The sequence below is a fragment of the Psilocybe cubensis genome, chromosome 3, assembly GCF_017499595.1.
Source record: "Psilocybe cubensis strain MGC-MH-2018 chromosome 3, whole genome shotgun sequence".
Lineage (NCBI taxonomy): Eukaryota > Fungi > Basidiomycota > Agaricomycetes > Agaricales > Agrocybaceae > Psilocybe > Psilocybe cubensis.
This window is the reverse complement of record NC_063001.1, coordinates 2,995,367-3,019,881: the sequence shown is the minus strand read 5'-3', so window position 1 is coordinate 3,019,881 and position 24,515 is coordinate 2,995,367. Positions and strand designations below refer to the sequence as shown.

The 24,515-nt window shown below is 45.8% G+C and overlaps 10 protein-coding genes across 10 annotated transcripts; 5 read left to right on the top strand and 5 right to left on the bottom strand.

Annotated features, from left to right (window-relative positions):
* Positions 1-1,149: 1,149 nt before the first annotated feature.
* On the bottom strand, positions 1,150-4,327 carry JR316_0003819 (Alkaline phosphatase D; the record flags this gene model as incomplete). Its single annotated transcript, XM_047889589.1, has 14 exons — positions 1,150-1,271; positions 1,341-1,576; positions 1,631-1,649; positions 1,712-1,835; positions 1,890-1,897; positions 2,367-2,382; positions 2,451-2,476; positions 2,550-2,772; positions 2,973-3,108; positions 3,173-3,195; positions 3,256-3,347; positions 3,508-3,808; positions 4,035-4,151; positions 4,211-4,327. The coding sequence occupies 14 exons, from the start codon at positions 4,325-4,327 to the stop codon at positions 1,150-1,152; spliced, it is 1,560 nt and encodes a 519-aa protein (XP_047751963.1).
* A 289-nt stretch (positions 4,328-4,616) lies between these two features.
* Positions 4,617-5,865, bottom strand: JR316_0003818 (Meiotically up-regulated gene 14 protein; the record flags this gene model as incomplete). The annotated part of the gene is made up of 8 exons (XM_047889588.1): positions 4,617-4,892; positions 4,945-5,031; positions 5,098-5,277; positions 5,328-5,346; positions 5,396-5,442; positions 5,494-5,532; positions 5,604-5,650; positions 5,709-5,865. The coding sequence occupies 8 exons, from the start codon at positions 5,863-5,865 to the stop codon at positions 4,617-4,619; spliced, it is 852 nt and encodes a 283-aa protein (XP_047751962.1).
* A 1,269-nt stretch (positions 5,866-7,134) lies between these two features.
* Positions 7,135-9,878, top strand: JR316_0003817 (Protein priB; the record flags this gene model as incomplete). The annotated part of the gene is made up of 14 exons (XM_047889587.1): positions 7,135-7,247; positions 7,299-7,332; positions 7,386-7,486; positions 7,537-7,690; positions 7,739-7,805; positions 7,856-7,934; positions 7,990-8,008; positions 8,060-8,138; positions 8,194-8,404; positions 8,455-8,758; positions 8,810-8,909; positions 8,961-9,000; positions 9,054-9,273; positions 9,333-9,878. 14 exons carry the CDS (start codon positions 7,135-7,137, stop codon positions 9,876-9,878), a joined length of 2,067 nt encoding a protein of 688 aa, XP_047751961.1.
* Positions 9,879-10,136: 258 nt separating this feature from the next.
* JR316_0003816 (uncharacterized protein) lies at positions 10,137-12,572 on the top strand (the record flags this gene model as incomplete). The annotated part of the gene is made up of 6 exons (XM_047889586.1): positions 10,137-10,466; positions 10,525-11,130; positions 11,181-11,725; positions 11,778-11,868; positions 11,932-12,115; positions 12,166-12,572. The coding sequence occupies 6 exons, from the start codon at positions 10,137-10,139 to the stop codon at positions 12,570-12,572; spliced, it is 2,163 nt and encodes a 720-aa protein (XP_047751960.1).
* A 161-nt stretch (positions 12,573-12,733) lies between these two features.
* On the top strand, positions 12,734-14,044 carry JR316_0003815 (uncharacterized protein; the record flags this gene model as incomplete). The annotated part of the gene is made up of 7 exons (XM_047889585.1): positions 12,734-12,738; positions 12,827-12,915; positions 12,967-13,130; positions 13,186-13,260; positions 13,317-13,443; positions 13,500-13,560; positions 13,621-14,044. The coding sequence occupies 7 exons, from the start codon at positions 12,734-12,736 to the stop codon at positions 14,042-14,044; spliced, it is 945 nt and encodes a 314-aa protein (XP_047751959.1).
* A 688-nt stretch (positions 14,045-14,732) lies between these two features.
* JR316_0003814 (uncharacterized protein) lies at positions 14,733-15,191 on the top strand (the record flags this gene model as incomplete). Its single annotated transcript, XM_047889584.1, has 3 exons — positions 14,733-14,794; positions 14,859-14,978; positions 15,038-15,191. 3 exons carry the CDS (start codon positions 14,733-14,735, stop codon positions 15,189-15,191), a joined length of 336 nt encoding a protein of 111 aa, XP_047751958.1.
* A 297-nt stretch (positions 15,192-15,488) lies between these two features.
* Positions 15,489-17,244, top strand: JR316_0003813 (uncharacterized protein; the record flags this gene model as incomplete). The annotated part of the gene is made up of 9 exons (XM_047889583.1): positions 15,489-15,604; positions 15,659-15,726; positions 15,786-15,828; positions 15,880-16,254; positions 16,324-16,467; positions 16,526-16,720; positions 16,770-16,874; positions 16,923-17,101; positions 17,153-17,244. The coding sequence occupies 9 exons, from the start codon at positions 15,489-15,491 to the stop codon at positions 17,242-17,244; spliced, it is 1,317 nt and encodes a 438-aa protein (XP_047751957.1).
* Positions 17,245-17,414: 170 nt separating this feature from the next.
* Positions 17,415-18,403, bottom strand: JR316_0003812 (Aprataxin; the record flags this gene model as incomplete). Its single annotated transcript, XM_047889582.1, has 3 exons — positions 17,415-17,717; positions 17,814-17,970; positions 18,051-18,403. 3 exons carry the CDS (start codon positions 18,401-18,403, stop codon positions 17,415-17,417), a joined length of 813 nt encoding a protein of 270 aa, XP_047751956.1.
* A 358-nt stretch (positions 18,404-18,761) lies between these two features.
* Positions 18,762-21,971, bottom strand: JR316_0003811 (GTPase-activating protein GYP7; the record flags this gene model as incomplete). Its single annotated transcript, XM_047889581.1, has 12 exons — positions 18,762-19,019; positions 19,078-19,095; positions 19,164-19,323; positions 19,394-19,430; positions 19,497-19,596; positions 19,667-19,770; positions 19,841-20,078; positions 20,142-20,214; positions 20,269-21,379; positions 21,444-21,554; positions 21,617-21,743; positions 21,798-21,971. The coding sequence occupies 12 exons, from the start codon at positions 21,969-21,971 to the stop codon at positions 18,762-18,764; spliced, it is 2,511 nt and encodes an 836-aa protein (XP_047751955.1).
* Positions 21,972-22,387: 416 nt separating this feature from the next.
* JR316_0003810 (40S ribosomal protein S21) lies at positions 22,388-24,511 on the bottom strand (the record flags this gene model as incomplete). The annotated part of the gene is made up of 8 exons (XM_047889580.1): positions 22,388-22,419; positions 22,487-22,654; positions 22,716-22,761; positions 22,816-22,908; positions 23,085-23,346; positions 23,398-23,509; positions 23,599-24,168; positions 24,214-24,511. The coding sequence occupies 8 exons, from the start codon at positions 24,509-24,511 to the stop codon at positions 22,388-22,390; spliced, it is 1,581 nt and encodes a 526-aa protein (XP_047751954.1).
* Positions 24,512-24,515: the final 4 nt, after the last annotated feature.

The window sequence follows — 24,515 nt, the reverse complement described above, 5'->3', positions numbered from 1 at the left end:
CATCGGCATTGACTTGACGAATGAATGCTGCAAATGTGGTACAAGGCACCTCAATGTTTTAAGTAGATTAGGTCAACCCAGGGTCAACCACCCAAAGCAGATAAAAAATAAAGACACTGGTATTGATTTTGAAGGGTATGGAGCTAGTATATATTCGTTTTTTTTCTTCCAATTATTTACCAAATTTCAAAGCTGATGCATATCGCTTCTTGAAGGATGGATTTGACACTTAGGAGCCTTGATGGATGCGATAGTACTGATCCACCAAAAAAAGATAGAACAAAGATGTAGTCATGCCGAATGCAAAAAGTTATGCAAAGTTCTCTCATGTTTCTAGAAATTTACCTGCTATGTACGTATGTATCAGTATTCTTCAACTTGAAGTTCTCAGAATTAACATTTCGGAGAAAACCTAGTACCCGAGTAGGACTTTCCGGCAGCAAACGCGGACTGTCATGCAGCCATTCCTAGTTAAATATAGCCATTGAAGCCTGCGTGCCGTGCCGACTGCTTGGTGCCCAAATTAATTACCATAGCTCATGCACGGTGACACGATTCCTTGAAATGTGTTGAAAGGTCTTCAATTGGTTCTGCTGCGCAGCTGTTTTGCTTGTGGGTGTCACCTCAGCCACGTACCTCCATTTGGGGATAACCTCCACCTCCATACTGAGATTGGACTGGACTTGTCACTGAATTAGCCGTGCAGCGCCTCCCACCGTCAATGCGAAGTTTTCGTCCGTGATTATCTTGCCGTCCGTTCAAATCTCTGCTCACTGTTTACAGTTCTTGGCCCCGTTGTCGATCTTCTCCCGGACGCTCACCGTACCCACATGGGTACTCTACCCCTCCTTACATACACCAGACGCTGAGCAATTATACAACTTCTTTCAGACATTCTTTGAGGCAAAATAATTGAGGCGCAAAATTCGAAACGAGTCAAAAAAACGTAAACTTGTTCGTTTAGAACAGTCAAACAAAATGGATGTATTCAAACCGTGTTGTAACACATCTTAGCTACAAGGGAAAGAGGTCGGATTCGGAGTATAATTTTTCATAGAGACAAGATATCCATAATGATATACCAATACGCGACAATGGTGTCATAGCAAAAAAGGAGTGGTAAACCTCTCAAAACTGCAAATTGAATTTCTATAATTGGGACTTCAACACGCCCGCGTTGACAGATCCACCAGCGACTGGTCGTGAGAGTCTATTTTGTCCAGCCTTGACGGTGAATTGTGCGCTCGCAAATCCATCAAGATTAGCGAAAGCTGAGAAAGTCATAGAAATGCCAATTAGACCCAGTCGCAAAATGAAAGAACAAGTAAAATAGAACTTACAGACGTTCCGCATAGCATAGTAGGTAGCATTCAGATGGTCTGAGTCAATCGACAATGTGAAGAAGCCACGATAAGATCCTTCGCTCCATTGAAGGTCAGCATTGACATCGACGAGAGTGCGTGATATAACATCTGCCTTCTCAGGAGTGATACCACTACCAAAGGCAGACCCTGATGTAACGGCAGTACCCGCAAACTCCACACCAATAGCACCTGCACCCGTGGTAGGGTTGTAGCTACAACCAGTTAGTACAACAATAATCAAACTGAACAATTCCTATGATGCATACGTTACTGTGTCATTGGGATCTGTAGAAATTGAAACAAGTTGTTAGTGCACCTACCAAATATCAGTCATAGAGTGGACCTACGAGCTAGATCAGATACCCAGTTAGCGTGGCTGTCTCCAGATAAAATGATGGTATTGCTGATCTTGTTGTTGTAGAGATGGTCGAGCACGCGAGCACGATTGGCCCGGTATCCATCCCATGCATCCTTTCGAATTTAAATTAAATGAAGCACCATAAAATACAGCCTCGTTACACTAACCAAGTCAACTGACGCAAATTAGTGATGTTAGGTCAGCGCCGAAAAACAATGTCTGATTGAGAGTAAACGCCCACATGCTCCTGATTCGTTTAGTTGTGTGAAAACTATCTGTTGACTAAATTACAAGCTGAGATAACTTCTAACTTGAGATTCCCAACCACAATGCTCACCCTAGAACACGCCAAACCGCTCCTCGCTTCTCGGACTCCGACACTGTATCGAACAGCCCTGAATATGCTACCGTCAGTGCGCCATATGAGTGGCCATGACAGGGGTTTTTACATTGTTCTTGGGCGGCTCCCATCAGCGACCGGTTCGCAAATGAGGAAATAGTGTTCACATCTATAAAAGCAGTTGAGTGACAATGTCGATGTTTTGTTCATGTCATAGCAAATGGATCTAAGTCCCAACATACATTCTAAAAATAGAACCATCATTACGTCGGTCACCAAGGCCTGGTTCATTTTTGTGACTTACCGGTGTTGTAGTAAACCTAATAAAGACCGAGTGAGTACGCCGTGTTGGAATCATGTGGAGACGAATCCAAGAAAAACAACCTACATCAGTAAGATCCCGGTCATATTGACCTGGACAAAACACAGCGTCACATATAGGCCATCATCAAGAAATTGCAAGAAACAGAGATAATCAGAAACTTACGAGTATCAAGCATGGTAAGATCTAGTAGCTTTCCAATTTGGAAGTTTCTCCATATCCTGAGCTTGTCCTGGGGGTCGACCTGACGGATTGGCATCCATTCGTGATAAGCGCGCACGGCCGCCAGCTTCCGATCAGTGAAACACGCTCCCGAGGGAGAAAAGGCGCAGCCAATGGTGGTGTCATTAGAATCTGCCGTGCCTGCCTTCCAGGAGTTGTCTGCGACCTATTTACGCCGTTATTAGAACCGGTTAGATGAAGTAAGCAATATGAGCAAGTTGAAAATGCGTCCCTCATGGTCATCCTATAATACCCAAAATGCGTAAGAAGAAAAGACATAACGAGGAAGAGGGTGCTTGCCCTTTTGGATCATTTCAGAGCATGACGTTCTTTTCAGTAACATTTTAGACAGTGAATAGGGTGAACATACCAAACTGTAATCCATGGGGCATTCTGGTGCGCAGTAACAAGGCTCTGATCCGTTCTGTATTGGTTGAGTCGTTGTCGATAGTCGTGAATGGTCGCCAGCTCGCGGCCCAGAGTTTGTCTGCCGATCTTGGCACTGGAGAGAGTAATCCAAGTCGGTAAATTTACAGCTAAAATTGGAGTCCTGGGTTGGAACTTACCCACTACCCAAAGATTCGTAAATCTATTGAAGACAAGATCAGTTTTCCATAGAACACATAAGCTTCTTAGATGCCTGACGCACATAATCACCAAGGTGTATAAATATATCTGCTGTCGTATTATGGGCAGCAAAGCCATATGCGTTGAACCATCCTTGCTCAGGGAACATTAAGTCTTTTCAGAAACCGTCAGGTGTTAGATAGCCGTACCGGCTTGATACTGAGAACACGAAAACACTGCCAGAACCAAAGGTTTTCCGCCGTTAACGGAGCGAGCCGCAGCTGGTGTCAAGCTGTCAGACAGACGGGAGGTTGGGACCGTTCTTGAGACATACTATTTGCACTTGCGATTGTTCGGGTGGAGCCAATAGGACTTGATGTTTTTGAAGCACAGTCGCTGAATTGATAGAAGTATTTTGTATCCGGTTTCAAACCCGAGGCTTCAACCTTAACTGTCCAGTCAACGTCATAGCTGGTAAAAGCTTCTCCACTATCTATGATTTTTCCAGATAGGTCGGAGGTGGTAGCAATTTTGAAAGATAAGCAAACAGGCACGCTTTGGTCCGGTAAAGCACCAGTAGAGGAAATTGGAACAGCACGCGTCCAAAGAAGAACGGATGTATCGAACGGATCTCCCTGGTAAACAATGGTAAGTTTTAAACATGAAAGGGTATGTTGTGAGACCTACACTGGCGACTGCCCAAAAGTAATTTAAATAAAAAGGGAAGATAAGCGCTCGTTGTGAGACAAAAAGAAAGGCGTACCTGAGTGTGTGAAGTTTACTCCTCCACTCCATATAAAGGGACTCTATAGTTTCATCACTACGGTTATTCCTGGAAAGAGGATTAAGAAAGAAACTTACATTGCTAAAATCTGATCCATAGAAAGTAATGTAATGCTCATCTTTGAAACTGGCCGCATCAATAGTTTGTCGGCGTTGAATGTTGGTGTCATGGAGGTTTCTAGTGTTGTGGGCAAGCTGAAGTCGCGGTGATAATTAACAACAAGAGTCCAGCGCTTAACAATACTGCTTCGTACCTGAGGGTGGTCAACAAACGGTGACTTGTAGGCAAGATTTCTCTCGTATACGTTGTGATTTGCGGAGATGAGATTAACCGACAGGCAGATGATGTGGGCGAATGCCAGAAGACGCATAATTGAAGCTGACTTTGGGAGGCATGCAACTTATCCGGCCTCTTATATGCTAGGGAACAGAAGCTTTGAGTAGAATCCTGTTCATCTGACCCTCACTAAATCCCGTTTGCCGTCGTTAACTCGCAAATTGTCAAAGATATCAGGCAAGCGTCTGAGCGCACGTTTGCAGAATAACATTAAACGTTGGTAGTTGTTCCACATGAGAATAACGGAATGACATATGGCTTGATAATAATACACGGCGTACGTTGTACAGGTGGGAATAAGAAGATGTCATGGAGAGTCATCATTATTTCGTGGAGTTGAAAGTTTTGCCTTCACGAGCTTCCAAGAGCTGAAATTCAGGGAGGCCTTGGAACCATCCAACTCGAAGAGTGCCATTTTTCTTGTAGGTATTGAGAGCATCATCAGGAGCAATTTTGACAGTAGCTCTGCCTGTTCCACCAGCAGCGGCGTCGGCTAAAAGTTGGACTTGACACGCCTTTTCTAAAGCGATGAAAAAGAAAACTGTTGCTTCAATAGAATCCGTCGCAACTAGAATTCCATGGTTTTGCAATATTGCGGCCTACGCTGCCTGGTTCAGAAAGCGGACAAAAATTGCATTTAAAAAACAGTACCTTCTTGCTTCCAAGGGCCGCCGCTATGGCCTTGCCTTCCTCAAGGTCCAAAACTACACCCTTGAACTGAGTATAGACGACGTGATCCTATTTATAGATAGCATTGGGGGTCAAAATCTGCCAGCTCGGACCGCAAATTAAAAAAAAAATTACGTCATGAAATGCGCATGTGTCCTGGGTCAGCATATCAAGTGGGATTCCCAGAGTAGAAAAAGCTTTCCCATGGATGGAATGTGTGTGGGCCGCACATAAAACATCGGGCCGCGCAGCATGTAAAGTCGAATGGATCATGTAGGCCGCCACGTTCAGAATCCTCCTTGGTCCTGATTCGTCCTGGTAAAGTCATTTGAATAATGAAGGCAAAAAGGATTGACACTGCGCACGAGGATTTTGCCTTGATGACTATAAATTCATGAGATCAGCATATCATGACCTAGATTAAAATACGCACTCCACCAGAAGTAAATCCGATGGTTGGATTAAACTGAAGTGCAATCCCTGAAAGCCTATTAGACATGGGGTCTAGATGTTTAGTGACCAATGACTTGCAAATGGATTGACCCAGAAACAATCGGGCTTTATTGGGTCCTATGATCGTCAATTTAGAGTAAGTACGGCCAACAGTTTCATGCCAGGTCTTGTGCTCGCATACTACTTACCCGCACAGTGATATGGCCGGCGACACCCTCATTATATCCCAGATTACCTTAGAAGTAAAGAAAAAACAATGAGCTTATTTCGCGTAGAGGATGTATCAGATGTACCAAAGATGCGAAACGCTTGGGCGAGTCGGAATTTCAAGTAGTCCCGCTCCTCAAGCTTGGATTCAAATGTCGGTGGTACGGGAAAGCGACGCATAAGTTCGGATTCCATTTCGAGTGCGTGACGAGCATTGTCGCTGGTGCTGGTAGTCGCTGACATGAGGTCGATATGATGAATGAGGAGATTTGCAGGGCGTATATTTCAGAGTGGGAGAGGACTAGGATAATAGATAAACGGTCATGAACATGACTTTCGGCCCAGAGGTCGCCGGTATGTTCACATAATCACGCTGAAGATTGTCGATGGGGATAAATGAATCAACGTCACTCAGCAATTAGAGATAAAATAGAACATGTCGAGATAGGAGTGCAGATTCAAAAATCAGGGTGTTTTTTTTGGGAAACTTCAGCCATGTTCGAGTTAGCTCAGCCAAAAGAACCCCGATACCAAGCTAGTTGGTGTTATGGGACAGACAAACGAGTGTTCTGTTGCCACGAGCAGGAATAGTGCTTGCCGAGACGACACGAGGGAGAAACTGACGTTCGGAGAGGATGTATCAAGAATGTATCTTAGCCAATGGTGACTCTGAAGTCCGTGCAAGGGGGTGGATGGAAGTTTACCGGTGTTTCTAGCCTGTGTTTACTGTGGGAAATAAGATCGTCGCACGGCAGCTCGGCGCAGAACTGGTTCACAAGAAGATCAATGATCTTGTCAAGTTGTTGACCGACGACTACGCTTGCCTAAGCCACATGCCTACATCCAGCGCTCAGCGCCGGCCGGGAGCGCTCGGAAGATCGTCTTCAGGGTCCTTGCCACCTGGGAACCATGCATCTAAATGCTGCAAATACTCTTCTGCATGTTCACATCAGCCCAAACGAGTCGTCTCGAAGCCTCAATTTTGCAAATCAATTGATACGCACACATATTGGAATGGCCTCCGGTTTCAAGATTGGTTCATGTTTCAACGTGTTTGCATATTCTCTTTTGGGAAGAAAATCTTAGTCCATTAGTAACTTCTTTCTTGTACAGCTGCGAGTGTCATATTACGCAACTTGCCCAAGGCCAACCCTTACGGGCGTCAACAACGGCCTACTTCGGGACTCGATGTAGTCGACGGACATATTGGATGGAAGGTAATAGATCTGTTACGATCAATAGTCGGATTTAGTACTTAAGTACACAGGCCCACGTTATGCACCGCAGACATCGGTACCTTCATAGGAACAACATATATTAATACTCACATCATCTCGTTCGCTAAGTCGAAATTTGGCGTCCTTTACATCTTCATCTACAGCTCCTACTAGTTTCCACAACGCAAACAGTCTAACCACGTACACACATATTGTGAGTCCATTGGTCTCCCTACGCATAGCTTGGCTGAAGTGTCAAGTTTAGACGTAGATCATCCATACAACTTCCAAAATAATGCCTTCTCAAGTGGCGGCATCGCGAACTTTCAGCTTCATGAACGATGATACGGATAGTGTTGAGGCCTCTGATGAACATGTTCAGCGCAATCGAGTTGGCCCCAAGAAACCGTATGTTAATTATTCAGAAGACTTCGTTTGTCCGACTTAATCTTTTGAAAGATCTGGTGCATGCGTCGACTGCAAATCTGTCAAGGTTGACCAAGAAACACAACAACTATTATTTGATTAACTGAATTATGCTTTCAGGTCCGTTGCGAATTCGTGCCCGGGGAAAAAAAATGTCGCCGATGCCAGACGAAGAACCTTCCATGCCATCCACGAGAAAGGAAAAAGAGGAAACCTGCTGAGTGAGCACAAGCTAAACTTGTGTCATTGAACGTCACTTAATGTATTTTAGCACACACGAACAACTTCAAGAACGGTCTCATGAGCAAGATTTGTACATTCAAAGTCTTTTGGGGCAATACGATCAGCGGTGCAACGAACAGAAGGTCAACCAGTGGGTTTCCAAAGCCTCGTTCAATGACAATAGTGAGTGCAATCCATCGAGCGTCTAAAACGAACTGATATACCGTTAATCAGATACTCTTGAAATACAGCAGCATCTGAATTGGATGCATAAGGGGAAAGCCCCCGAATCAGCTGTCATATCTTACTTTTCGTCAGGTCGATCATTCCCTTGCATAGCCGTGCACTTTATCTTACCTTATTTTTAGGAATGTTGCCATTCATTCCTCCTCCGATCGTTAAACACTGCGGACTATATCCTGAAGATATCCTAGAGCTTTTTGATATGTAAGTTGATAGCATGAGTAATTTCTTCGGCCAGGGCTGATACATGCCTACGTAGTTACTTCAATCAGGTTAATGTGAGCAAAAGGGTCCGCTCCGATGTCATCGCCCCTAACAGTCAAATCTAGCCGTATTTCTCTCTTCTTGACCAAAACTACCATAAGCCTGAGAAGCTGCTATGGGACAGCCCATTTTTGTTCACCGTTAGTGAGTGCCCCTGTGATGTCTTTCTAGCGAGGGACAGCTTTAATTTTATTTCTAGTCTGTGCCGTTGCATCACGTTATTATACAGCTCGGCCTAATCTTTATTCGCTAGCAATGGAATTTGCGCGCGATTGCGCCGGTAAAGGATTGGTGGAAGGAGACAGGAGCGTGGAAGTTTGCCAGGCGTACTTGATATTGGCTGTCTATCCCGTGCCAAAGAAAAGATGGGCTGAAGACCGAAGTTGGCTTCTGATGGGTGTTGCAATACGGTGAGCGCTTATTTTGTTGATTGTGATATAGAAGCCAACTTCTCCAACAGAATGGCAATAGAACTGGGGTTAAATCAGCCACCTCCGGCCCATCTTGATATTCGAGAGGCGTTGAATCGAACTCGTACATGGTTGAACTGCTATTGTGTGGACGGTTCTCATGCTATCCAATTTGGAAAGTTGCCCATGTTACACCTTGATGATTACATTGCGCGCAACTCGCGGAACTGGTACAAAACGTCTCCACTAAATTCTCCTTATGACGTTCATCTATGCGGGTACGTCCAGATGATTATCCATATGGCCCAGTGGAGAGAATATATGAAAGAGGACGTAACAAGTCCGGGGCATCAGGTAAATAGGCCTGGTTCTGCTCGGACCTCACTGCTCATCTTTCATCTGTAGCCTGACGAGGTCATAGCCGCAGCAATTAGAACGCAGGCTATCTTAGCTCACGAGATGGATCTTTGGGCAACCGCATACGCTGAGGAATATATGATCATGCGTAGGTTAAGTTCAACGTCGATAAAGCCTATGACTAACAGTCCGATGTCAGCTATGCCTATTTGTAGCTATCGCGGAAACACAACACAAATGTCAGTTGATTTCTTGCTCTCTTTACGGCGTTTTATACTTATTATAACCATAGGATCACGGCTTATTTGAAGCTGGTTGTTCTCCTTGTCGGCTTTCAAAAAGCAAGGATCGAAGACTTACGCCCAGATTCTGAAATTTTGATTAAATCAATAGAGGCTGCCCGAGCTGTGATTCGTATTACGTTGGAGCTAATGTACCCAACGGGGTTCCTTCGTTATGCCATGGACGCAACCTTCTTGTATGTATCTTTCGCTGGGGCCTTCTTGATTAATGTAAGTATCTGTTCACTGCCTACAATTAATCATTTCCAATGATCACCCTGTATGTCTAGCTGTTTCGACCGCGCTTTATTCATCTCCTAGACGATACTACGCAGAATGATATCATTGTCACGGTATCTCGCTTGATATCCGTGCTTGGATCTGACGATGTGGCATTGGACGGAAGGCATACCCCTGCTCTATATTCAAGGTTTCTGTCGTCTCTGATGAACAAACACGGACTCGTAAATAACCATAATTCCCATTTACGACATCAATCGCGATCTTCTTCCTCAAGTTTTGATAGCTCACAAAATCGTCAGGTGTCACCACCAGATGGATTCTACTGGCCCGACGTTCATCACGACAATTCATCTGGTTCCCACACACCGGATCTCCCAGGAAGCTTTGGATATCAAGAGAGGTCGCATGGGGTGATCGACATGGATTTCAGTCTTTCTCATTTTATCAAGACCGTTACTTCTCATCAACCAATTTCTCCCCCTCCAAGTGAAGATGTGCAAGGTTTCAACGAGTCTTGGCAACTTTGGAAAAGCCCTGATATCCAGCCTATGGCTTGGTCGCAGCCGGTTTCTGTGTCTGGCTGGAGCCCTTGAGTACGGCGGTGGGTGGTCTTGAGTCTTGATTTAGGGTAGCAAACTTATACATGTAATTAATTAAATAAATCTAAGGAATGTATGATTATGTATTTCATGTATTTGTTAATTATTATCATTATTGTATTATTATTATTACACGGTCACGGGTGCCAATAACGCGTCGTCACGATCATTGGTGTGCTCTTCGCTTACTTTAGAGACGCTTACCTCTGTCTTTGTTAATGCTACTTTGCTCGGCATAGTTTGGTGTAAACAATGCACCGTTTTCAACCTACACGCGCATCCCCTCCGATTAGGACATCTGCTCTCAGCACTTCCTCTCGGACAGAACCCTCTGTCGCGGTGGCACCAGAACTCCAACATCTTTCCCCAGAAGATATCGACATTCTGGATGCCGTGATAGATCGCGCTGGTCCTTCCGCCACAACTTTCTTTAAGATATTCAAGGCGTACTCGGACGTACTAAAAGAACGTGGCCTAGACCCTCAAGAAGTCGTCTACTATGGAAAGCTTTTGAAGCTAGGAAACCTGAAGGGCAAGGATTGGGGGGAGAAGTGGAGAAAGGTCAAAGATCAAGCTAGCTTGGTACGTGTCATATGCATATCTACCCTAACACCCTAACTCACTGACACAATCTTTCCAGAGTCCGGGCACACCTCTACAAAGTTTCCAATCAGAAACTGATGTCAACCACCCCTTCCTATCTCAGACCCAAGCTGGACTCTCTGAAAACTCCTATGATACACCCATCAACGAGCGAAACCAGCCTACATCATGGATTCCAGAATCGAAACGTGAAATCCTATCGAGAGCTGACACTCGTATACCCACCCGAAGACGAGGACCGACCGATTTCTTTCCACAACCCTTCCAGGGAGATACAATGGATATGTCAAGTATATCAGCTGCCCGCCCACCATCTAAGGCACTGGCCTTTGAAATGGATTCAACTGTCGCGTCTGAGGATGTTGGAAATTTATCTCCTGTCCCTCCGTCCTACAAATCAACAGCTCTGACGAAACCCACCTCGCGTTTAGTGCCCCCGAAGGCGTCTTCACATTTAAACTCTAATATGGCGATGTCCCGCAATCCCAATATGCCAAAAGATCAAAAGAAATCTATAAATCCGGATGATGTGTGGAAAAATATCCAAATGGAACGAGATGAAAAGGCGGCTGATAAATTTCGGGAAGACAAGCTGGTTCGTCGGTATATAGAGATGTGGCGACAGGGTTTGTCATGGATTTTGGTGAGTCTCTCACAATCTCAAGCTTCTCCGTCAGCCTTACCGAATCGCAGACGACTCATAAACAAGTTGCGGAAGCCCGAGACAAGATTGACCTAAAGACGTATATGCAACGCTGGCAAAATCGCGTGAATATACGGATAGTAGCTGAGAACGAATTGGTCAATCAGTTCCAAAGACGCAATCTCAAAAAATTCTTCAAAATATGGCAGGCACGACTGAGGCAAAGGCGACAAGCAGCCTGGAGAAACGATATGCGCAATAAAATGAAGACTGTTAAAATGCTCTCCGACAACAGAGTGATGAAGGAGGCATGGGAGAAATGGCGACTACTTCAACTTTCTCGTCGAGCGGATAAACATTATCGATCTACTCTACTTGTGCGCCATCACGGACGATGGAAAGGACGATTGATTGTACTGGACAACTTAGATGTGATCGCAGACGATTTTGCAGAACATGTTTATCTCAGGTCTTTGCAGCATTTTTGGAATGTCTGGAAGCAAGCTACCAGCTTGCGTGGAGATCAAAGGATCATAACGCGTAAAGTAGATTGCAGGGTCATGACCACGGCTTTTGACCTATGGAGGAAGCGCATGTAAGTGCATTTTTGCTTAAAACATAGTATAACCTCAACAAATCGATTTCAGCGCACAAGCTAGGCTTAGCGATAAGTTCAGAGATGGAATGATATTGAAACGGACAATGCAGAAATGGAAACGGACACAAACGAACCTTAAAGTGAGTATCTTTGCAGTACGCCTTGTTAATGTTCATAGCTAATCTGTGTATTCCATATACTAGCTTCTGGAACGTCGTGCAGACAAGCATCTCGCCAGGCAGGATGATCTCCTTTGCCGGGCAATTATCAGAATCTGGAGAGCCCGAATGCGTGGCAAAAAGTATGAAGACTTCCGTTCAAGACAGGATCTACAAAACGCATGGAAAAAGTGGTTAGCCAAAATCGCAAGTAATAATGCGCGGATGGGTAAGGCCAGTAACCTGTTAGGCCCTCGATTTACTCACAAGACTCCTCAGATGTTGCTGTGGTCCACTTTAATCGGACTGACAACCGTCTTGTCGGTTCTACTATTGCTCGTTGGCGTCAAGTCCTACAGACACATCGAAATGCTCATGCTTATGCCGTCAGCTACGACAAAGATCGCTTACGTGCTAAAATGTTATTACTTTGGCGCCTGCGACTACGAGAGCAAGCGCAGTCAGCCAAAGTAGCTCGATGGGCTAATAGATTTTTTGCCACGAGAAGGGCGTGGAATGTATGGGTTCTGGCAATGGAAGAACGGAAACGTCAGGAGCGATTAAAACTTTGGAACTTATCAAAGGTTGAAAAGATTATGAAAGGCAAGTCCGACATAGTGATGACCTCAGGCAACGGTTTCATTGACGATATTTCCAGTTTGGCGAGATCGAACGAGGCAGATTAAGTATCTGAAAGAATGCGAACTAACCGTGCAGCAACGTAGAAATAAGGTAAACATATTCAACTGAAAGTAAAGCACTGTTCTGACGTTAGCCTAGCGTTTACTGTTTACCACGCTTACTCACTGGACAAATCGTGTGATTGAACTCAAATCTCGTGAACTGGATGTGGTACACCGATACAATCTTTCTCTTCAAAGGTAAAATCTGATCCGGGTGTATCCAAGAAAAGATCGTCTCTGACTTAAATTTTTATTAGCACCGCCTTCAAGAGATGGAAAATTTGCCAGCGTAAGCATGCTGAGGAGATAAGCCTTTTGGAAAATTATCTACTTGTCAAACGAGAAGGTAATGACTCAAAGAACCGCTTTGAATAAACTATCTAATTAAATGTTGCAGATCTACTTCGACGTGTCTTTGTGCACTGGCTATCAGCCAAACGATCAATTGAACATCGACGATTGACCCATGAGCGCAAAGAAGCCCAGCTGCGCCATTTGGCGATAACTTCGGCATGGGAAAAATGGCGAGAGAGATTCAAGGAAGAGCGGCTAAGACCATTGGTAAGTGTTTGCCAGACATGGCGTCTATTCAGGAAAATCTCATTCTTCAATATAGGAGTATACTGTCATCATCGATAACCAAAAAATCATCATGTCGCAAGCATTCAGGGTTTGGGTATCTAAAACAGAGGTGAGGTTTGCCCCATTGTGCGTGCGCAAGGGTCAACTTACTGACTCTGTATTCAGTCTTTGCCCGCAGTACGATTCCATTCTAAACATCTCAAGGAGAAATTCTTCCGTAGATGGAGAGATGCCATGCCAAATGCATTACGCGCAAAAAAGGCGAGGGAGATTGACACATACAACACATTGGGTTTGTGGCTCCTTTGGTTTAGTTTCAACGTGGGTGACTGAATTAAATCCTCTCAGCCAAATTTTTCGAGAGATGGACACAAGCATACAAAACCAAGACAACCCTCAAGGCAGTCGCGTAAGTGTTACCAATTGTTTTGATCTGTTTCACCTGCCAGGATCTAAGTCCACATTTTAGTCGAGCGAAGTATCTCCGACTACCTGCAGCTAATCCACGGCAACCCATCGTCCGTTCTCGACCACTTTATTCTGGGACAAGTGATATCTTTGCTCGCAGACCCACTCGCGATGCAGACGACACCGAGAGTCAATTAAGCGACGCGAGGGTCGAACCATTGAAGGAAGCCTTTATCCCACGCACACGGAGAGCGAAGAGCCCCAAAGCGAGGTCGGAAAGGAGTGTCGTTCGCTCCGAGTACGGAGCGTCGGCTGCTCGTCAACCTAGCCCAGTTCGCTCTATTGTTTCTATGCCAGACAGACACACCAAAAGCCCAAGTTTTGCCAACGTACAAGCATCTCCAGTACGGAGCAAGGAGGGTGGTGGGAGACTCTGGTCTGCCTTGAAGGACATCAATCAGAACCGACGGCCAAGAAATCTGTGATTTTTTTTTCCCTGCACGGTCACCCACGGACTTGATTTAATTTATTCGAACTAATTTATTGTCGCATTTTGTCTATGCTTTGTTGTTGTCGGTATGCTATGCATAGTGTTATGTAGTATGGACCCAATTTATGATTTTAATCACTGTCAATGTATCAGATGGAGCGTTCCAGAGAGCATATTGATGCGTACCTGAGCGCATTGGGGTTATGAATTGCGATAGTACTGCCAGCCAACCCAATTTGCAATGACAAAATAGGAGGTCGTAGGTATTAATAGCAAAAAGAAATACTTGTAGTGGGTATCCTTTGCTAAAACATCGAGTATCTGGGGTTTGGTAAATGTTACATGTGCTGCAAGCGATCATGAGCGCGCTCACGGGGAATCCAGTCAAGGGTAAAAAGGCGCTAAAAAGTACAGCATAACCGGCTGTGACAAAAAAGAATATCGATAATATGACAAGCAAGTGGCCTTGATTCAGCTGCAACGGCAAGGCATTGCGAAGCAAAGACATAAGGTCATAGATACATGAGGGTGATGTTCAACAAAGGAGGTGGGAAAAAGTGAACTTGATGTGTTCAGCTGTTGCGTTGTTAGATACCTTATGTAAGACAGGGGTCTACTATTAACGCTAAACCTTGGCGCAACGACGAACCATCTCTCGACCGTTCCACCACACCCACCACACCATGAGCTCACCCCGGCAATTAGAAGAGAATAGCATCCCGGCGGAGCAGCAGAATCAGACTGGGTCTGTGCATTCAGTCGTCCTTGGGGTTTGGTAGCAGGAGAGTCTGATCACCATGACACTTCAGAGATGTCCCTGAGTCGCCAATCAGGGATGAAAAGCCAGTATTCATGGACCTGCCCGAGATACCGTCGACGAACTTGAGCTTTGACTTTTCAACGCTCATCGATCCGGAGACTGCTGCAAAGTGAGTCGAGTCTCACGTGTGTCGACGATTGACTGATGGGTTTATTGGACGTTACCCAGAGTGGAAAAAGTGCAGAAGCGCCAGTCGAATGTGCTGAAGCTTGCAGAGGAGAACGAGAAGCTCAAGGCGGAGCTCAAGGCGATGACTGACCGTCTGGAGGCCGCTGAGCGACGCAAAAAAGAATTGATATCGCTGGAAGAGCGGTCGACGTAAACTCAAACTGCACATGTAACACCCTCTACTATATCTATGCACGTGATCTATTTGCCTTTTACCTTCGGAATCCCAAGTTTCAAAAGTTGCAGGCTTGAAAGTGACCTGCATCATCGTTTGCACCAAGACATGTGATCCATTTATTCTTCTCCAGCTCCAACGCTTATAATCCTCGCTTTTCCTGTCTATGCCTCTTATTTCGCCCCCCACTGTCCCCCGCCGTCCCATACAACGCGACATAGCTCTCCATTCCTCCCTCGATCAATTCCTTTCCTGTACAACTAAATAGTGCGTAAAATGGCGGACAGACGCCCTTCCTATCGTCGCCCATCCGGGTCTGCATCTCGTCGTCCATCTGGCGTGGCATCTCGTCGCCCATCTATCGATCCATCCAAACTTGTTTCTATGGATAAGTATGTGATGTACCCTCAACGTTGTGCGCATAGCAAGTGTTGACCACTCTACAGGACATCGGCCGTCCCTGGGTCTGACGACTTCAATGTTGTGTTCATTGGTGCTGGAAACATCATGTTCGGTCCGTACTCTTCGCCACTTTGTCGTCCGACAGTCCACAATAATATTACTTATATATAGGATCTGACGAAGGACCTTGGAACCATTCCTTCCGTCTGGAACAGTGAGCTCAAACAAAGTCTCACTCTAATTATTCTTTAAATGCAATGGACAGTAAATTGGGCCCTCGTCTCAAAGTCGTGGCAATAGTCGACCCGTCTGTCGAACGTGCAACCTCCGTTCTTCAACAGAAATGCGAATCTTTCGTCGTGTCTGCGTACAAAGACACCCGAGTGTTCAAGACCTTCGAAGAGTTCGTCAAAAATATGTCTTCTCATGATCGGCCACGTGCCGTTATCATTGGCAGCCCACCAATGTTCCGTGGGTCTACCCAGCCAGGACGCGACATTGAGCTTCAGATTCTCAAGCATATCCCTGGCATTGCTATTTTCGTTGAAAAGCCCATTGCCACTGGTGAGGAAATTGAAATTAATGAGGCATACGAAGTGGGCAAAAGGATTTCCGACGCGAAGACGGTGTGCTCAGTTGGGTATGTAACCAGTCAAACGCGGTTCCCAAACGTAAGAGATAGAAGGACGCTCATTTGATGGCTTGCTAGATACATGCTCCGTTATCTGAGAGCTGTCCAAATGATGAAGAAGATTATCGACGAGAATCAGCTCACGGTTATGAGCACTATCGCGCGATATGCCTGTGCCTACGAATCCATTGCAAAGTTGGATTGGTGGGACAAAGCTAAAAGGTTTCTACTGACTCCTAATTAACACACTTATTATAGATGGCTAACCCCTGTCTTCCAGCTTCGGCCCAATTATCGAGCAGGGAACTCATTTTTGTGATCTTTCTCGCTATTTCGGAGGAGAAGTTCAAATCGATTCCGTCCAAGGACATGCTCTGGAATGGGACGAACCGGCCGGTAAGCTTTCAAAACAAGCAATTGACGAGAGTCAGATACCACCGGAGAGAAGAATTCCACGAGTAACTGCTGCAACTTGGTAAGCAGTATCGTCTAGTCTAGAAGCTGTTCGTTGATTCTTTTCATAGGAAATATGACAATGGAGGTGTGGGAAGCTTTACACACCTTGTTGCCCTTCAAGGACACAATTACAGTTGCGAGTTCGAAGTTTACGCTGATGGATACTCTCTCAAGTGAGTAACTTCATGTTCATTCACAACCTGCGATTGACTTTAGATAAGACTTGTGAATCCCTACGTTGCACCTGTGCTCTACATCCGCAAGCCAGGTGATGACAACGAGACGGTTATGCGCTTCGCTGATGACGATCCTTTCTTCTCCGAAATCTCCAATTTCATCGACACTGTGGAGGACATTGAGGAAGATTTGGACTCTCCTCAAATCCTTAGCTCTTACGAAGGTAAACAATATGATGTCATTACTTAAGCAGCGTTGACCCGTGTAACTCCAGATGCTGTTCGAACATATGAATTAACCTGGGCTATCCGCAAGGCGGCCGAAAAATCTGCTGCCGCACTTAGAGCTGCCGCTGCTGCCCAATGAATGCTTCCGATGGAATCCGCTGGAAATGTGATCAAAAAGACTTTTGTTACGGACATGAAGTGATTAGATAACATGAAAGGAAACAAGAAAAAATAGGAGGAACGCTCTACTAGAACTTTGTAGTATCTGGAACAACATTTGTAACGTTCATGTAACAATATTACATCATATCACTTTTCTGGACTGGGCGCGTCACTTGGTGGGCTCGGTGACGGTTTCAGTTTCTTTGAGCTTGACTCTTCCTGGTCTGAGCGTTTTTCATCTACATCCTTTTTAGATGCCGAGGATGCTCGTGTTTGCTCGTGTTTTCGTTTCCTTTTCGCTATTTCTTTTCCTCTGCGTTCAAGCTTGTTCCACTCTTCTTGTAAATGTGCCTTGAGAGTTGGCATATTTTTCATTTCCTCGTTGCAGTGAAAACAGCGCAAACTTTCTTTCAGAATGGGTTCATACTTGCTTGGTTTGAAGTCTTTGATCTAACGGGGTATGAATATGATTAGAATCGGTGCTACTCACGATAAAAGGCGCAAAGGCGCGTTTAACGCGTAAAAAGCGCGTCTGTTCAGACTTACTAGGTTAGAATAGAAGCTGGGCACCGCGTCGAACCAAGAAAGCACGTCGTCGATGTGCAAAAAGAAACCCAGTTTGGGGTGGAACGAGTTGTAGTGCTTCTTGTGCTTCATCTTCTCAGATATCAGATCCGCCGAGATGACGTGCAGATGCATATGACTATGAAAGCAAAAAAAAGAAAATAATACGAACCATTTGTATGAATGAAAACTTTGAAATATCTAGCATCAATGACGTACTGCATCGACGGCGCACCGTGGAACCCAGTCCACACGTCCCATTTGAACCCAAACCGCTGCATCATTTCCTCCTGTATTTCCTCCTTCAGTGCCTTTGCCTCTTCTGCCATTGCAGTGACGACTTCCTTTGCCTGTTCGCGGTCCCCTGCACCCAGTAGCGTGCGTAGACTATGGAGCGTAGCCGTGTTTAGTTTGGGCTCTTGCACGCGTGGCAGAATGAGGAAATGAAAAACTGATTTCGGAAACGCGTCGAATATGATGATATTCTTGGGCGAATGCTTGTACAGCAGCGAAGAAGAGAGGCTCTCAGGAGCAGCTGTCGCATAGTTTCTGAGTACGGTTAAATATTCCATGATGGACTGTGTGCAAAGAGGTGCAAAGTTTTTAATGAAAGAAGACGCTTTTTCAACGCCGCACTGGCGCTTGAGCCTCGTGTTTAAGCTTTGACCCCGTTCCGACGCGTTAAATGATGTAATATTACGATGTCCCTAATGAATCACAAACTACGTATATTGACAAAAGAAAACAAGAAATTGTCAAAGAACTATGCTAATACCAAAACAAAATAGAATGAAAAGATGATATTTTTTACAGTACAAGTGTAGCGATGGTGGTGGATTTCAATTGTTGCGCCGTGTGTTAGAAACGAGATTTAAAATACAGATCCTTTACTACAATTACAGATACTTCCCTATTTTACATGAAACAAATCTAATCGCGACTTGTCTTGAGCAAATCCCGGAGATCGTCTGAAAGGTGTAGAGCCGATAGGTTGGTTGCAGCTAGCTTCGCTGATGCAGCGCTGGTCGACGTCGATACCCGGTTGCGCAGGACACCGGTGTTCTCTCTTGGTTGTTCGGCCTTTCGTCTGTCTATATCGGCAACGATCTGAGAAAAGGAGAGGAAGAGCACCTCCGCCTGACTTAGGGTGCTGTCAAGCTCGATTGTCATGCTGAGTTCGTTGCAATACTAAAAACAAAAAGCAGTCAACGGTTGTGGAATGAAGGGGCAGATGTGTGCTACACACTTTCAAAATCTCATCAAACTGCGACAACATGAGTATCAGATAACATGAGTATCAGATAACAAGAAATGATGAACTTATGTACGCACCTCCACGAGATATCGAAGAATCATATCTCGGTGTGACTCAAGCACCGCTAAAGCGACAAACAGGACAAACCCCGAGGAATAATAATCTGTCCACAGCACTTCCCACAAACGAAGAACATCATCGAATGGGAATTCTCGTTTGAAAGATATCAAAACCCATCTAGAATTAAAATATACAATATCAATATAGAAAAAGTCTTTCGCACACGGAATGTTGATCAAATACATACCGGAAGCAGAAAAACAAATTTAAAGAGTCCGTTTTTTCTACAAACCAACGAAGAATTTAGACCAAACTAGTTTGGGCGCTGGATGTAATGAGAATTGGCGAACCTAGATGCCTGAATAATTCTGGATCCATGACTTCTATTAATTGCTGCAATGTCGACAGCTGTTTCTTCATGCCGCTTTGATCTCTGAGGAAATTCTGTTTCTGCATAACAATTGGAGAAACATAAGTTACTTTCATCAGCAATGTGATGCACCCCATTGTTTGAACTTACCATCCGATTCATAACTTCAACAAAACACCAAAAAGTCAACTCCTCGTTGCCACCCATGACGATGTACAAGGGCGCGCAAAGATCGGACATTCCCTGGACGTAGCCTGGCGTGGGGACACAAAAACCAAGGATTAATTAAAGAAAACAATATACTCACGGGGCGATAGGACATACCCAAATCCTTCTCGTAGAAATTGTACGTGAGGAGGATCCCCGCCATACGATCAACGTGTTCATTGCTCGGAGATTGTGCTCCGATGTCATGCATGTTTGGGGAAATAATAGAGTAATGTCTTTGGTGAGTTTTTTCGTCGGAATCGTCAAGGTCCGTTGTGGGTATTTCAGCAGGCGCAGAGAACATCGGCTGATTTCGGTCAGTACGACGACAGTCGACGTCAATTCGATGCCGTTCCTTCAGAAACGTGTTAGTTAATTATTAAAGAATTAACGTTATATGTTGGAGCTTTAGACGTACTTCCAATACTTTTGTACTGTCAAACACTTCTGGCACACCACACCATTCATCTTTTACAGCTTGATACTGATTTCTGTAACGCAGAAAAGTTACGACAATGACATAAGAGATAAGGGAAAGAAAAAACCTTTTTTCTTGCCACAGCCTCTCTCGTTCTTCAGTCGTGGCATCCCACTTGTAGACACCAAGTACAAACGGCCATATCCGCTGTCTCAATGTACCTTTTGGATTGATACCCCTGCGGAATACCTCCCGTCTCATTTCCTCGTTAGAGATATTCGGCCTACCATTCTTACCAAACCAGCCCGCCCACAAGCGCTCGTCAACAGGGTGCGCCGGATCTCTCGAGCTCTTGGGCGTAGGTAGATTTGCCGTCGAATGCAACAGCTCAAATATACCCAAGGATGAATCCTCCTCCACTACACCAGCAGCCGACCGCGGGAGCGCTTGCGCCTCTTTCCGCCTCGCCCTTTCGCCCTCCTCCGCGACGATCCGTGCCCACCTGGCTAAATAAACACGCGCGGACTCAAACTCGCCCACACCACCCTTCTCCACCCAGCTGCCCCACTCCCACTCGCCGTTCGCGTTTACGAGACTGCGCACCGGATCCGGGAGATGCGGCACGATCGGCTTCGCAAGCGGGTGCGAGAGGATGTTCTGCGCAGCGTGACGCGTCGCGCGGGTGATGTTGGAGAAAGACTGCATCAGCGCCATGCGCGCTTGCGAAGATGGGTTGGTGGGCGACACATTGGGTGAGCCAAGGGAGCGGTGTAGCACAGACGTACGATGCGAATACGGGTTTCCCGACGAAGAGGAGCCAGAGCCGGATTCTGAGATGGGACGCGGACGGCGATGGGCCGGGATGGGTGAATGGGAGTTCGCAAAGGAAGACTGGCCGAGAATATCGTCAACCGCATCGTCTGAGAATATCTGAGTCGTGTGCGTCTCGATATCAGCTCGCGACGGATCTACGAGGAACAAGGTCGGCTGCAGGGTCGAGCGGAGGAGGTGAGCGTAGTTCCGCAGGCGAGATAAAAGGTCCTCTCCACCCCAGGAGATAGATTTTTGTGCGTGTGAGCTGCCTTGTGTCGGCGGTGGCGGATACGGCGTCACGTTTGCACTGCTGCTACCCTGAGCGGACTTTGGACTCTGCATGGTAAACGAGTGGGATTCATCATCGTGGAAATGTAGTGTGGGGAGTGTGTCCCCGTTGATGAGATTAATACCAATGGACCCATCTAGAATACGAAAAGCAGGATGAATAGATACCCTTACACCACGAGTTTAACAAAAGAAACGCACACCATGATGATAGCGAAGGTGGGTTTACTATTAATGAATATATTGACGTTATAGGCACAGAGAAAGCATAAGACTCTGGTCGCTGGCCAGGAAGCTCAATAAGCACTATGTCTAAAGTCAATGAATACGTATGAGTCAACCATGAATCCAACACAACAGGCCCTAGCACGTACCTTCATCTTCCTCCGCAGAGGTTGGCTGCTCCTCCACTTTTACGAATTTATCCCATTCCGATGTACCCCTCTCGTTAAGCAGACTTTCTGGAATCCAAGCCAAAAGGTAGATAGGATTAATGGCTTCCTGTATTAGTATTAGCAAGCACATAGAGGCACTGGAATAGCACAGTCAACGAACTCGTTTAACAAGGGCTACAAATCCCGGTATGTTATCCCTGGCATACGCAGTCGGATTCACGTAGACCTTCGATTTGCTGTATATCAGCCTATACTTGTCATCATCGTCCGCCTGAGGATGCTTTGTGCCTTTTGAACCTGAAGCCGGTGCATCTTCGCGCTTGATTTCAACCATGGATTCTGACTGTATCTGCGTTATCAGCAAAGATTACAAGATTAGGGCGAGGGGATCTGAGCAACTGACAGATGATGTAGATATTATACTGTCTACGGAGGTTGGGCGGTGAGTCGCAACCATGGATGGACTGCGCTTCCAAGTGTGGTCCTCTCTCCTAATTCGACTGCGATATCACTGCGCCCCCCCAGCCCTCGTCATGTCACGTGCGCATCCCCGCTTGGCGGGCAACTTATTTCACGAAGTTCATGAGCACGGAAAGCCAGAGAAACATGTATTCTGAGAGAAACGATACGGCGCAACTCATAAGATGGAAAATGGAGAATATTCACAGATCACACAAGATAGAGCGTGGCACGAAAAAAAAGATCAATGGAGGAGTAAAGGATACATGACGGCTGCCCAATATCTAACAATTACTTTTGGTATGACCACACATTGCGGAGCACTACCCAGCAGCATCATATCCATTAGCAAACATAATATGCTTTGTAGAGCGTAAATGAAGAACTCACGTCCAGCCTTGGTAGCCAGTCTGTTGATGGAATCATCGCTCTCTCCCTGAGATCGGACCTGTCCACACAGAGCGAAGGTGGTGGAGGTGTTCAAAGCCCTGCCATCGGCGTCAACATCGACGATGCTAATTTGCACGGAAGCGTGATCCTTGGAAGTGATCAATCGGTCTATACGCAGAATCCAGTGTTCAGTTAATTGGCCCATAAATTAACACCCTCTTTCACGCACTGGTAGCCGAGCACTTGCGGGGAACGTAGAGATCGACGAGGACACCCTGTATTTAATATTCAGGCGTGCATCTTCCTAGAGAAATGCTATAGGTACTCACGGAGTCGTTTTCCATTTTGACTTGGAGGGCTTTGCTAGGTCGTCGGTGGTAGTGAGCACTAGAAATTGAGAGCGTGGGATAGTTTTGCATAAACTGTACAGTTGATTTTATTTGTCCTACTCTAAACTGCCAAACACTAGATTAGATTAAGCGAAGCGACTTTAAGCGCCTGTGATGCTTCTAATGAGATTTTACACAAAAATAGTTGTACATTTTGTCTACGCATTCAGTTTCGAATTCGAATAAGGGTCAAAGCCTTTCGGGAATACCTGACGAACGTTGATATTAATCCTCGTCGTACTCAGATAATCTTCGTATGGTTCCCACTCCTTCTTCAGCTCTTCGTCCTCCAAGGACTCGACTTTGAGATGTGAGGGCAAAGAACCTTCCAAGATTCGGGGAACCCCGTGGTATGCTCGTCGACATGCAGGTCCTGACATGATGACAACATCTCCAGAACGCAATATGATGGGGATGGGTTCTGTGTCCCTAGTCAACCCACCAATCAAAAATACGGCGACGTTCCCTAGTCTAACATAGAAATGAGATCGGGATGAACAATCCACTTGCGACAACACGCACGATATAGACACCAGGGGTGATGTAGCGCATATTTCAGACCGATCGACATGCGCCATTAGAGTGTCCTGCTTGATATAAGTCACATTCAAGGAAACATTTGGGTTGGTCACACCTTTTCTTGATAAAAGTTGACGATGCCAGCATCGGGTTCTATCAAATGATTAAGGCATTGTTCAATGATATAGATGTTTGACAGCATACCATAAGTCTGCTCCCAAGTTTCCCATTCCGGACCACTGGCTCCCCATTCTGCTGGATTCGAATGACCGTGAACCTTCTTCCAGTCAATAGACCGAACAGCATCATTACAGACAGAACGCAGTTCATCATCTATAACACCCGGCCCTTTCGTAAAATCATATTGCTTTGTCCCCCAGTGATAAAACCATCCAATGTTCGCCCACCGTAATTTGTAAATGAGGGAGGAAGCTGGGGCAGGCTTTACAGTTGGCGATGGATCCTGGGGCGGTTTGGGGGTGGTGGATATTGCTTCGAAGGTTTCTGGTGAGCCAGCATCATTGTTGACTAATTGTCGAGGTCCAGACGGAAGCGATGGAGAAGGTTCGGCTCCTGTTGCTTTGGGTTGGACGACGATTTCGTGTTGTGGGTTCTCCATCGCTTTCAGATGCGCATTCCACAGACCTTCCTCAGGAAGAATGTAGTGAACATCGAGATTCGTATCGTTGGGTTGACGAGCGTGACGAGCAAGCGACCACCGAGCCAGATCTCTTTGCTTTTGCTTGGAGAGGTAAGAGGGCAGAACGACGAGACCTGAATCGATGAGAGCCAGCCGGTGGATGCGATTCTGCGACATACCTGGAATCTGCGGAATGGTGTATGCTCCTTCGGAGATCTTGACTGATTTGACCGCTGTAGGGGATCCCTTCCAACGACCTAGCTCTATCTCTGCATCTCTTGCAGGATCCAAGCAAGCGAGGTCCAGGACACCAGAGAGATCAGGGGGTGGAAAGCGGGCCTTGAAGCGCTTCTCTGCGGCTCTGAAGGGAGTCCATTCCTGGTCGATATTCTTTGGACGATTCTTGGTGGCTTTGAGGTACTGGCGCTGTGCCTTCTTGTATTCGGGAGAGTGAGGGAGGAGAGGAAAGGACGTCATTGCG